This window comes from Petromyzon marinus, unplaced genomic scaffold (assembly GCF_048934315.1).
Source record: "Petromyzon marinus isolate PM22_M1 ecotype Great Lakes invasive population unplaced genomic scaffold, UKy_Petmar_22M1.pri1.0 PM_G_Scaffold_17, whole genome shotgun sequence".
Classification (NCBI taxonomy): domain Eukaryota; kingdom Metazoa; phylum Chordata; class Hyperoartia; order Petromyzontiformes; family Petromyzontidae; genus Petromyzon; species Petromyzon marinus.
The window spans coordinates 2,618,601-2,629,465 of record NW_027422728.1 but is presented as its reverse complement, the minus strand read 5'-3'; the positions used below and the strand labels follow the sequence as shown (position 1 = coordinate 2,629,465).

Below are 10,865 nucleotides of genomic sequence, written 5' to 3'. Positions count from 1 at the left end.
AAAAAACGTTCAGGTGGTTCTCCTCCAGCCGTCCAGCCACCCCAGTCTGACTCCCGGCCACTCGCGGCGTCCGAGGGACGCTGGCGAGCACCGCTACGACTCGACCCCAGGCGGAGACCTCTTGGATCATCGTCCCTCCGACTCCCGCAGCTTCCGTGCGACACCGTGAGTGTGTCTGCGAGTTGAGAAGTAGAGTGTGGGGGGTACACCCAGGGATTGAATAGGGATAGGCTACGTGCTGCTCGTGGAATATTTACTACTGGGCCGCACAGGGTTTTCTTTAGACGCGTCATTAATAAACTTCAGTTCAGAAGAACGGTGTGGTGCGATTTCTGTGTGCGCGTGTGGGCGAACTTCGGCATGGTGTCTGTGATTTTTGAGTGGAGCGACTGCGTGCGGGCGGCGGGGTGCGTGAGAGAGCGAGCGCAGGGCTGCAGAGTGTTGGCACGGGGTTGGTGTGTGAGGTGCGCATCTGTAGTGAATTCGAATTAGGTGCACACACAACTTCTTGGGAGGCAACACTTTTTATTAATGAACACAACAGTTAACTCTTACATTACGCATAAGGTGGTGACCACCGACTTACTCTAGCTAACACACACTTCTCAGATACCCTAGGGAGGTACAGCCTCCTGTCTTGGCGGGACTTACACGTCTACCGCTATCCTAGAGTCCTCCGGCTGGGACCTACACATGGATCTCTTGGCGTCTTCACGATGCATCTTCATTCTTGATACGGGCAGCCTCGAATCTCGTGAGGAGGCTGCTTATATGGGCCTCGGCGTGCCCGTGCTCCGTCCTGGCCATGCCTCCCTTCGAAGAACCCTCTCGAAGCCCCCCCCCCCCCTTCTGTCCACATGCCCCCCGAGGTGCCTCCTAGGCCCCCGGCCCGCACTGGGGTCCAGTCACGTGTCCAGCCTTGGTCACAGAGAGGGCCACGACCTCACACCACCCTCGTGGCCTCCCGAGTCCAGAACCGGCCCTGACGTCATTCCCGCCTCCAGCCGGGATGACGTCATGTGTGTGTGTAGACCGGCGTGGTAGTGACGCTCCCCCGCATAGTGACGTCACACGTGTGCGTGTGTACGCAGTAGTGATGCTACCATCACTACACATCTATTACCGTCTATACGACCGCCACTGGTTACACGGGGTATCGCGCGGTGTGTGTGTGTGTAGAAGACGCGCGTCTGCAGCGCAGCGCGAGTGATTAAGGTCGGGTTCGGGGTGCGCTAAATCCACTCCACCGCCGTGTGCGTAGATCGCCATCTCTACGACCCGCTACGATTTACGCGAGGGTTTCGCGTGGTGTGTGAGATGCGCGTCTGCAGCGCCGTGCGAGTGATTTGAGCGCGGTGCGCGTGAGGCACTCCCTGTACTGCAGCACACGGAGCGGCTGTGCTCGCGTTAACGGTGAGGCGTGCCCCATAGCCTGGTCCCAGCCATTCCTTTCCCGCTTGCATTAGCACCTGTGCACAGCGGATTAAGGCTTATCCACGGTGGGGGGGGGGGGGGTGTGCATATTTGTAGTGTTCGATTTCACTCGGACAACTTTTGTCTTTCTTCGAACACCGCTTTTTTTACAACTCTCCACATGTCCTCAATATTCCACAGCATCCATGTCGCCACGGCTCGCTCGCCGTGCTTCACTCGACTCGCTCGCCACCTTTGTCTCTCCGCTCCCCACGATTACTGCGCTTACTCCACCGCTAACTTCTTCGTCTCCGCTCTCCGCTATCACCGTCACGATGCTCTCTCCACTGCTAACTGCTTCGTCTCTATTCACCGCTATCACGATGCTCTCTCCACTGCTAACTGCTTCGTCTCTGTTCAGCTCTGCTAACGCTACGCTCTCTCCACTGCTGGATACTTCTCTTCAGCTTTGCTATCGCTACGCTGTCGCCACTGCTGGCTGCTCCTCTTCTTCAGCTCCGCTATCGCTACGCTGTTTCCAAGCTCCGGCTCCAACTCTGTCTCTCCAACTCTGTCCCTACAACTCTGTCGCCAAGTTCTCCACCCTTCAATTCCCTGCTGCTGACTCCAAGCTCTCCAACTTCAACAACCTCGCTCCAATTCCCGACTCCCCAATTTATCCCCACTCTCATTACTCCCCAATTAATTAGTCCGTGCCCCAACGACGCTCCGCGTCGTTCGCACCTGTTTCTCACCCAGACCTTTAGGCGCCACTCTAGCCTTAGCCACAGCTCCAGACAATCACAGCCGTCCTTGGCTCTCCCAGCTTAATTGCCCTAACATAACCTGCACTGTATTTGCCTTCGCGACAGGCTGACCCAACATAACCCGTACTTTTCGATTTAAAGCTTTCGTGACTGCAATGATTCATCTTCTTTGGTTCTTTCGGTAAAGTCACGTAGAATGAGAATAAAATAATAAATTGATAAAATAAAATAACACAATAATATTCTCACGACGTTTCGGCCACAACACAAGCGGCCTTCATCAGGTGAAGGGAGCGAGACTGTCTGGTAGGACAGCGCTGGAGTGAGAGAGCCACGTTCAGATCACTCCAGCGCTGTCCTACCAGACAGTCTCGCTCCCTTCACCTGATGAAGGCCGCTTGTGTTGTGGCCGAAACGTCGTGAGAATATTATTGTGTTATTTTATTTTATCAATTTATTATTTTATTCTCATTCTACGTGACTTTACCGAAAGAACCAAAGAAGATAACCCGTACTGTCTGTGTTATCATGTAATCACGCTGTTTGCACTACACACCTTCCTGCTCCACTACATATTCATACAGCCGCCAGTTATTTTCAGTTAGCATTGCGGGCACGCGGATTAGGCCTTAATCCCAGGAGGTGCGCGCGTGTTACTGACACAGCAGCAGCCGATTTCTTTGTTTAGCGCTCGGCGTGCGCGGGAGAATGCCGGCGGCGGTGAGCCGGCCGTGTAGAGATGTCCCTCGGAGCTGGTGCGGGGGGGGGCGATTACTCGATCGGTGGGGGCCCGGCGAGAGGTGGCCAACGAGGAGGAGGAGGGGGGAGTTGAGGGGGTGGACGTCACGCCCTGCCTGCTCACGGGGAGTGGGGAGGTGGGCGTCCACCCCCACAAATGATGCTGTGCCAACTCCCTTCACCGTGGCCGTCAATCGACAAGCCACGCAGCCCCCCCTGGCTCGCCAGGAGATGACGACATGGCAACGAGGCGTGGACTCTGCCTGTTGCCTCTCCACGGGGAGGCGAATCCCCATCACCTCCCCGATGTTGCACCGCACACTCGGCTTTAGGGTGCGAAAGAAGTTTCGACGTAACATGGGGGACTAACAGACGACCCGTAGACTCATAGACTCACCCATGGGTGTCTGTTGTGTGTGGGTGTCTGTTGTGTGTGGGTGTCTGTTGTGTGTGGGTGTCTGTTGTGAGTTTATGGGTGAATCTATGAGTCTACGGGTCGTCTGTGAGTCCCCCATGTTACATTGAATCTTCTTTCGCACCCTACATGCGTAAATATACACATGTAAATAAAATGGTCCGCACCTAGAGAAAAAAATGTTTATTGCCAAAATAATCCTGCGGACCCACCCGAAGTGAGACCTGGGCTGGAGGGCCCACCGTGGGCTCCCTGGATGCGCTGAATGGAGCTCTCCTGCGCGTCTCACTTCATTTTGATGAATTCTTGCTCCAAAGGTATCATTGCCTTGTGACGGACGCCTTTTAAGGGACGTACGAAAGGCGTGCCCGTTGTGTAGATCAGGAAGCCAATTCACTGGAGGAGCGGCGCTTGACGTCACCTTGCGGGTGCCCCTTTCTCTGACGCGGGGCCACACGCCACGCGTTGCCATGACGTCGATAACAAACGGCGTGAAATAATGGAAAACAACAGCAAAGGTGGCAAACAAAATGAACGTTCTGATATTATTTTAATGTGACCATCACTAAAGGATTCGTGTACGACGGTGTTTTACCTTACTTGTTGGCTGTGTCGGGTGGTGGCGGGTTTAACGACATTTAGATATTTACGCGATCTAACCCACACACCTCTGTTATGGATAAACTGCATCGTTTTGCAAGTCGTCAGAGTGGACGAAACGTTTGCAGCTTGACGTTAATTGCAAGACAATTCACACAGGGTGACTGTAGCAGTGTGACACACAGGGTGACTGTAACTGTGTGTCACACACAAGGTGACTGTAGCTGTGTGTCACACAGGGTGACTGTAGCTGTGTGACACACAGGGTGACTGTAGCTGTGTGTCACGTGACTGTAGCTGTGTGTCACACAGGGTGACTGTAGCTGTGTGACACAGCGTGACTGTAGCTGTGTGTCACACAGGGTGACTGTAGCTGTGTGTCACAGCTACAGTCACCCTGTCAGACTGGACGAAACGCAAACGTTTCGTCCAGTCTGACGACTTGCAAAACGAAGCAGTTCATCCATAACAGAGGTGTGTGGGTTAGATCGCGTAAATATCTAAATGTGTCGTTAAAGCCGCTACCACCCGACACAGCCAACTAGTAAGGTGAAACACCGTCGTACACGAATCCTTTAGTGATGGTCACGTTAAAATAATATCAGAACGTTTATTTTGTTTGCCACCTTTGCTGTTGTTTTCCATTATTTCACGCCGTTTGTTATCGACGTCACGGCAATGCGTGGCGCGTGGCCCCGCGTCAGAGAAAGGGGCACCCGCAAGGTGACGTCAAGCGCCGCTCCTCCAGTGAATCGGCTTCCTGATCTACACAACGGGCACGCCTTTTGTACGTCCCTTAAAAGGCGTCCGTCGCAAGGCAATGAAACCTTTGGAGCGAGAATTTATCCAATTGCAGTGAGATGCGCAGGAGAGCTCCATTCAGCGCATCCAGGGAGCCCACGGTGGGCCCTCCAGCCCAGGTCTCACTTCGGGTGGGTCCGCGGGATTATTTTGGCAAGAAACATTTCATTCTCTAGGTGCGGACCATTTTATTTCCATGTGCATATTTACGCGTGCGTGAATTGTACCTTCAATATTTTTTTGTAAATGTTTTGTATATGTTTACGCGTATATATGGTAAGCGGTGCAAAGATCCACCGGACCAATGTGAATTTGGATCGGGTAGATATGTAGTGTTCGATTTCACTCGGACAACTTTTGTCTTTCTTCGAACACGCTTTATTTACAACTCTCCTCAATATTCCACAGTATCCATGTCGCCACGTACACGATGTGTGCGCGCAAACACAGTACCATGTATACACGGAACACACATGCAGGATGTTTACAATGATTATGAATGTAATGTCTTACACAGCACAAGTTCCACGGTACTGTTGAGTCCTTGTCGTACTTCCCAAAGCCACATTTACTACACCGTCATCAGCAGCTATGATCGATCCACTGCTGGGTGAAGGCCTAAGGTTAGAAAGCAAACATTTATTCCGTGGTGTAACCCCCAACCCTCTGCCCCCATCCCAACTCACCAGGCAATTTCAATGAATTGTCACAATTCAGGGTCGCGAATTGATTAAATAATCCATTCTTCTTTTATATATAAAATTGCGGTGAATGTATCGGCCACTAGTGGCTGCTGCGAGGGTTACACGATCCCATGACATGCAACATACGTATACGATTTCACCAAAACAAATATTATTCTTACATGTGCATGCACACACGATGATGCATCGTGAGGTTAATAATTCAACATGAATCAGTGCATCATCTCTAAGAGACCGTTGTTTTAGTCACGTTTGAAGAGCTGAAGAACGTCTATGAAAGCAAATCTCAGCAATCTCTCCAATGGACTTGGCGGTCCCGCTGTGGTTAGAAATGGAATGTTTACGTCAGCAGTGGCAGGTAGTGTGCTCCTCAACACACTGTGGTGCTCACTTCTGGCTTTACTCTGAAACATCTTTTCCAACACCAACTTCTCTCTCTCTCTCTGCCCCCATCATGTTAATCCGCTGTTCTTTTACGTCGATCAACTGCGGGATGAATGCCTCCCCATGCCGAGCGGTCCGTGTGCGTTATTTGAACACATTTCATCGCGCCGGTCAGTGCAGGTTGGTGAGAATGGAGGTGCGTATGAAGTGGGAGCGTAGAAGAACTCTACAACAATGAACTTTCCTGTACTGCCTTCTCCTACCACACCGCGTTGCCCCAGCCCTCTTGTACACGGTGGTTACTCATCCATGCACTAGCCGGGCTCAAACCTGCTTAGCTTCTGAGTGTTTTGATGACCTGGTGCATTCCGAGAAAAATTGTCACACGCCCTCGAGGCGTTCTGTCACCAAGAACACGATTTTTTATGTTGAGCCCCACAAGTCATCACAGTCAGCCAATTTTTGCAGTCCTCTCTTTCTCTCCTTCTTTCCTCCCACTGCTCGACTTTGAAATAAACTAAAAACGAAACTCTGAACTATTTTTCATTTCACCAGGAAAGGCCCCACTGAGCTACACACAGGCAGATATTTTTGTCAGAAGCGAGCAACCTGGCCACACATTATAGCTCAGCGAAGTGTGCTTATGTTGTGTGTGGTGGACATTTATAGCAGCCAAATATTCCAAATGCATGTTTCAAAAATGCGGAGGGAAAACCGGACCACGGGGAGAAACTGCAAACACCAAATATAAACATAAAATACCCCTCGTCACTTTTCTTAAGTTCTTATTACCTTGCTTATTGCAGGAAGTGTGTTGACGCTTCTTTTTTGCATCTTCTAGTGCACTGTTTGTTGCTGGCTCATTGACATTTTGAGCACAAGGCAGGATTGTGACCACAGGCTTACCCCTGCCTTGAATGTCACACGTGCACGTACAACAAATCATGACTCTGGCTCAGATCAAGAACCGCGTTCCACTCCCATCAACCACAGCTCCCATCAGAGTGCTGTTTGTGCCTGGCCGCCTCGCGCGTTGGGCCTCTACTCAGCAACTGTTTGCACGCAAAATTTACAGGCAGAAACCATCGCTTTTATGATTTTATTATTTTTAATGTTCAATTTATTATTTTTATTTGAAATGTTATTTTATTATTTTTATTTTCTATCTTCGTGACTTTACCGCAAAGAACCAAGAATATTGTAATACATTTACACTGTCAACTTTAGCTGTACATTGTGAATACGAAGTGTATATGGTATATTTATATGTTTTACATAACGTAACACAATCAGCCATAGATCAGCGGGGTCGTGGTTCAAGCGCGGGGTCAGAGGTCGGCAGGAAGCGCGCGGCGGGGTCGGAGGTCAGCAGGAAGCACGTGGTGCTGGCGGCAACGCGGCCTCAATTCAGTTCCATGTATTTGGTATAACCCTGTGAGCCATTCAGCTCTTGAATCGGGTGCGGCCCTTCCCTCTGCTGCTGCTGCCCTCTGCTACTGCTGCTGCCCTCTACTGCTGCTGCCCTCTGCTGCTGCTGCCCTCTGCTACTGCTGCTGCCCTCTGCTACTGCTGCTGCCCTCTGCTACTGCTGCTGCCCTCTGCTGCTGCTGCCCTCTGCTGCTGCTGCTGCCCTCTGCTGCTGCTACTGCTGCCCTCTGCTGCTACTGCTGCTGCCCTCTGCTGCTGCTACTGCTGCTGCTACTGCTGCTGCTACCGTCTGCTGCTACTGCTGCTGCCCTCTGTTGCTGCTGCTACTGTTGCTGCCCTCTGCTGCTGCTGCCCTCTGTACTGCTGCCCTCTGTTGCTACTGCTGCCCTCTGCTACTGCTGCCCTCTGCTACTGCTGCTGCCCTCTGTGCTGCTGCTGCCGCCGGTGCCCGCGGGTTGCATTGAGCTTCGCGTGCGAGCCGAAGGGCGACGCGAAGCGGCGCTTCTACGGAGAGGAACAGCAGCAGCAGGAGCACAGCGCCCTCGACTGGCAGGTGCAGTGGTGGCGGCCTGGGGTCGTGTTAGTGGTGGCTATGGTGGTGGTTGTGGTGGTGGTTGTAGTGGTTGTGGTGGTGGTGGTTGTGGTGGTGGTTGTGGTAGTGGTGGTTGTGGTGGTGCTTGTAGTGGTGGTGGTTGTGGTGGCTATGGTGGTGGTTGTGGTGGTTGTAGTGGTTGTGGTGGCTATGGTGGTGGTTGTGGTGGCTGTGGTGGTGGCTGTGGTTGTGGTGGTGGTTGTAGTGGTGGTGGTTGTGGAGGCTATGGTGGTGGTTGTGGTGGTGGTGGCTGTGGTGGTGGTGGTTGTGGCTTTGGTTGTGGTGGCTGTGGTGGTGGTTGTGGTGGCTGTGGTGGTGGCTGTGGTGGTGGTGGTTGTGGTGGCTGTGGTGGTGGTTGTGGCTCTGGTTGTGGTGGTGGTAGCTGTGGTGGTGGCTGTGGTGGTGGCTGTGGTGGTGGTTGTGGTGGTGGCTGTGGTGGCTGTGGTGGTGGCTGTGGTAGTGGTGGTTGTGGTGGCTGTGGTGGTGGCTGTGGTGGTGGCTGTGGTGGTGGTGGCTCTGGTTGTGGTGGTTGTGGTGGTGGTGGCTGTGGTGGTTGCGGCTCTGGTTGTGGTGGTGGCTGTGTAATTGGTTGACAATATTTTGTATTTCTCTCAATTTCAATAGATTTTATAATTAGTATTGGCCAGTATTAAGACTAAAATAACACCAAAGAAATATGTTGATGTTTGTGTAAAACGAATTATTATTGGCCACGACTATTTAGATCATCTGTTGAAATTGAGAGAAATAAAAAAAAACTATTTCACCGTTCTGACAGCTGCAGGCTCAGTGCTGCTGGGAGCGTATTGTTTAGTAATACATTTAACGCATGCTTATATCCAGGTTATCGTATGGTTACTCTTTGGTTCTTTCGGTAAAGTCACGTATGTAAAAATAAAATAAAACAAAAATAAAAACAACTAAATTAAATCATGACGTTTCGGGCGCAACACAAGCGTCAAATATTGCATTCACTTGCAGAGAGTTGTACCTGTACATATCCGCCCTGAAGCCAATACAGTCTTTTGATTTTGGAGAGCTTTTGTTTTTCTGTGAGGTTTACCTGAAATGGAATTGTGTAAAGTGTTGTGCATTTTTAACGCGAAGCTCTCTGTGTGTGTGTTTTTACATAAATGTAATCACAGGCCGAGCGATATCAGACTTTTCGTCCCGAGACGGCGGTCTAGAGATTTGATCCAGACGTCTTATCTCCTTGCACGCCTCGAAGGATGATGAAGCTACGCCTCCCGGTCCTGTTCCTCTCGCTGCTGCTGCTCAGCGTCTCATTGCTGCTAAGCGTCTGGTACATGTACAGCTGGAAGGGCTTCCTCGTTCGCGACCTCGACGCACTCGGCAACTCGTCCGTCTTCAGGCCAAAGCCGGGGTCTGCTTCCGATAAGATCAACCACGTGATGCTGTGCGGGCAACGGGGAGCGCTGCAGAACACGTCGATGATGCGCGTGCGCGACACCAAGATATTCTTGGTGTCGGCGTACCACGACCAGCGCGAGGCCGGTCAGAGCACACGCATCATCGGCATCGCCAACCGGTATGAGCCGGACGTGCTCTCCTGCCACTTCTGCTGCCGAGGGCACTCGGAGATCCTGACGGTCACCGCCAGCGCCTACGTCCACTCGGATCACTTTGACTTCCCGTACGGCACGGCCGACTTCCTGTGCACGGAGCCGCTGGACTGCGAGCTGGGACACGTGTCCGTCCAGCGCATGCGCACAATACCGGACGAGGAGGAGGCCGAGTGGGTCTTCATGCCCGTGCGAAATCGGCTCTACATGCCCCCCACCTTCACACAGGAATTCAGCGTCTGCATCTCCACGCTCTTCGGGAACTACGGCAACGTCCTGCAGTTCGTGCAGGCGATCGAAATGTACCGCATCTTGGGTGCGGGCCGCGTGACGGTATACAACACAAGCTGCAGCTCTGAGCTGAACAAAGTGCTCCTCTACTACATCAAGACCGGCCTCGTCGAGGTCGTTCAGTGGCCCATCACGGACTACGTGTGGGTGTCCAGAGGGTGGCACTACCCCGAGCACCCAGGCGAGCTGCACTACTATGGCCAGATAGCGGCGCTGAACGACTGCGTGTCTCGGCACATGTAGAGCACGCGCTACCTGGTCCTCACGGACATCGACGAAGTGATCATCCCTTTGAAGCACACAAACTGGAAGGACCTCATGCGGTACTTGAACGACAAGTACGGCGCCGACATTTACACATTCGAAAAACCACGTGTTTCCCTACACGGTATCGGAAGAGTTTGGGTCGAAGTTCCAGGCGTGGAACGCCATCCCGGGCGTCAACATCATGCGCCACATTAGACGGGAGCCAAACCTGCCGGAGGTCTTCAACCCGACCAAGATGATCCTGAACCCACGCGCGGTGCTGCAGACGTCGGTGCACAGTACGCTCAACGCGCTGGGCATCTCGCAGATGGTGCCCGGAGACATCGCGATCATGCACCACTACCGATCGCCCGAGCAGCCCGACCTGGCGCTCGACTCGCTGGTCGTGGACCTCACGCTGTGGAGATACAATGCCACTCTGATCAGAAATGTCAACAAGGTCCTCAACAGGGTCTTCTGGAATGAGTAGGCACAACGGGCGGCGGTGGCGGCGGCGGCGTTGATTGTCGTCTTGCGTTTTTTGCGGTCTTGCAATTTAAGTTAAACACCGGTGTTTGTGAGTTTTCCGTTTGCAAATGTGGTCAATGTATGGGACATATTTATTTGCTAATCTTATGATTGCGTTTACAGTTAAAATTTGTTATCTTCATTTTTTTCTGCATTTTAATCCAACAGGGCACAATAGGGGTTGTATTGGTATGTCTTATGGAAGCTAGGAAAGTTAACATTGGTTTATTTTAAACCAATCCTAATTATTTCTATTGCTTTTGGGAGTACCACTCGAAATGTTTTCAGGTTTAAACATTTAAAATGTGGCACAAATTGATTTAAATAAATGTTCAGTGTGCATGTTCTACCAGTCTCTAATGAGCTTATTGTTTT

The 10,865-nt window shown here is 51.8% G+C and overlaps 1 protein-coding gene across 1 annotated transcript; it reads left to right on the top strand.

Moving 5' to 3' along the window:
- The first annotated feature begins 7,126 nt into the window (after positions 1–7,126).
- On the top strand, positions 7,127–10,837 carry LOC142911136 (beta-1,4-galactosyltransferase galt-1-like). Its single transcript, XM_076060216.1, has 2 exons — positions 7,127–7,803; positions 8,988–10,837. The coding sequence occupies exon 2, from the start codon at positions 9,072–9,074 to the stop codon at positions 9,957–9,959; it is 888 nt and encodes a 295-aa protein (XP_075916331.1). The 5' UTR covers positions 7,127–7,803; positions 8,988–9,071; the 3' UTR covers positions 9,960–10,837.
- The last annotated feature ends 28 nt before the right edge of the window (positions 10,838–10,865 follow it).

Excerpts from the sequence above, each read along its gene's own strand:
- LOC142911136 (XM_076060216.1), top strand. The coding sequence starts at position 9,072 with ATGATGAAGCTACGCCTCCCGGTCCTGTTCCTCTCGCTGCTGCTGCTC.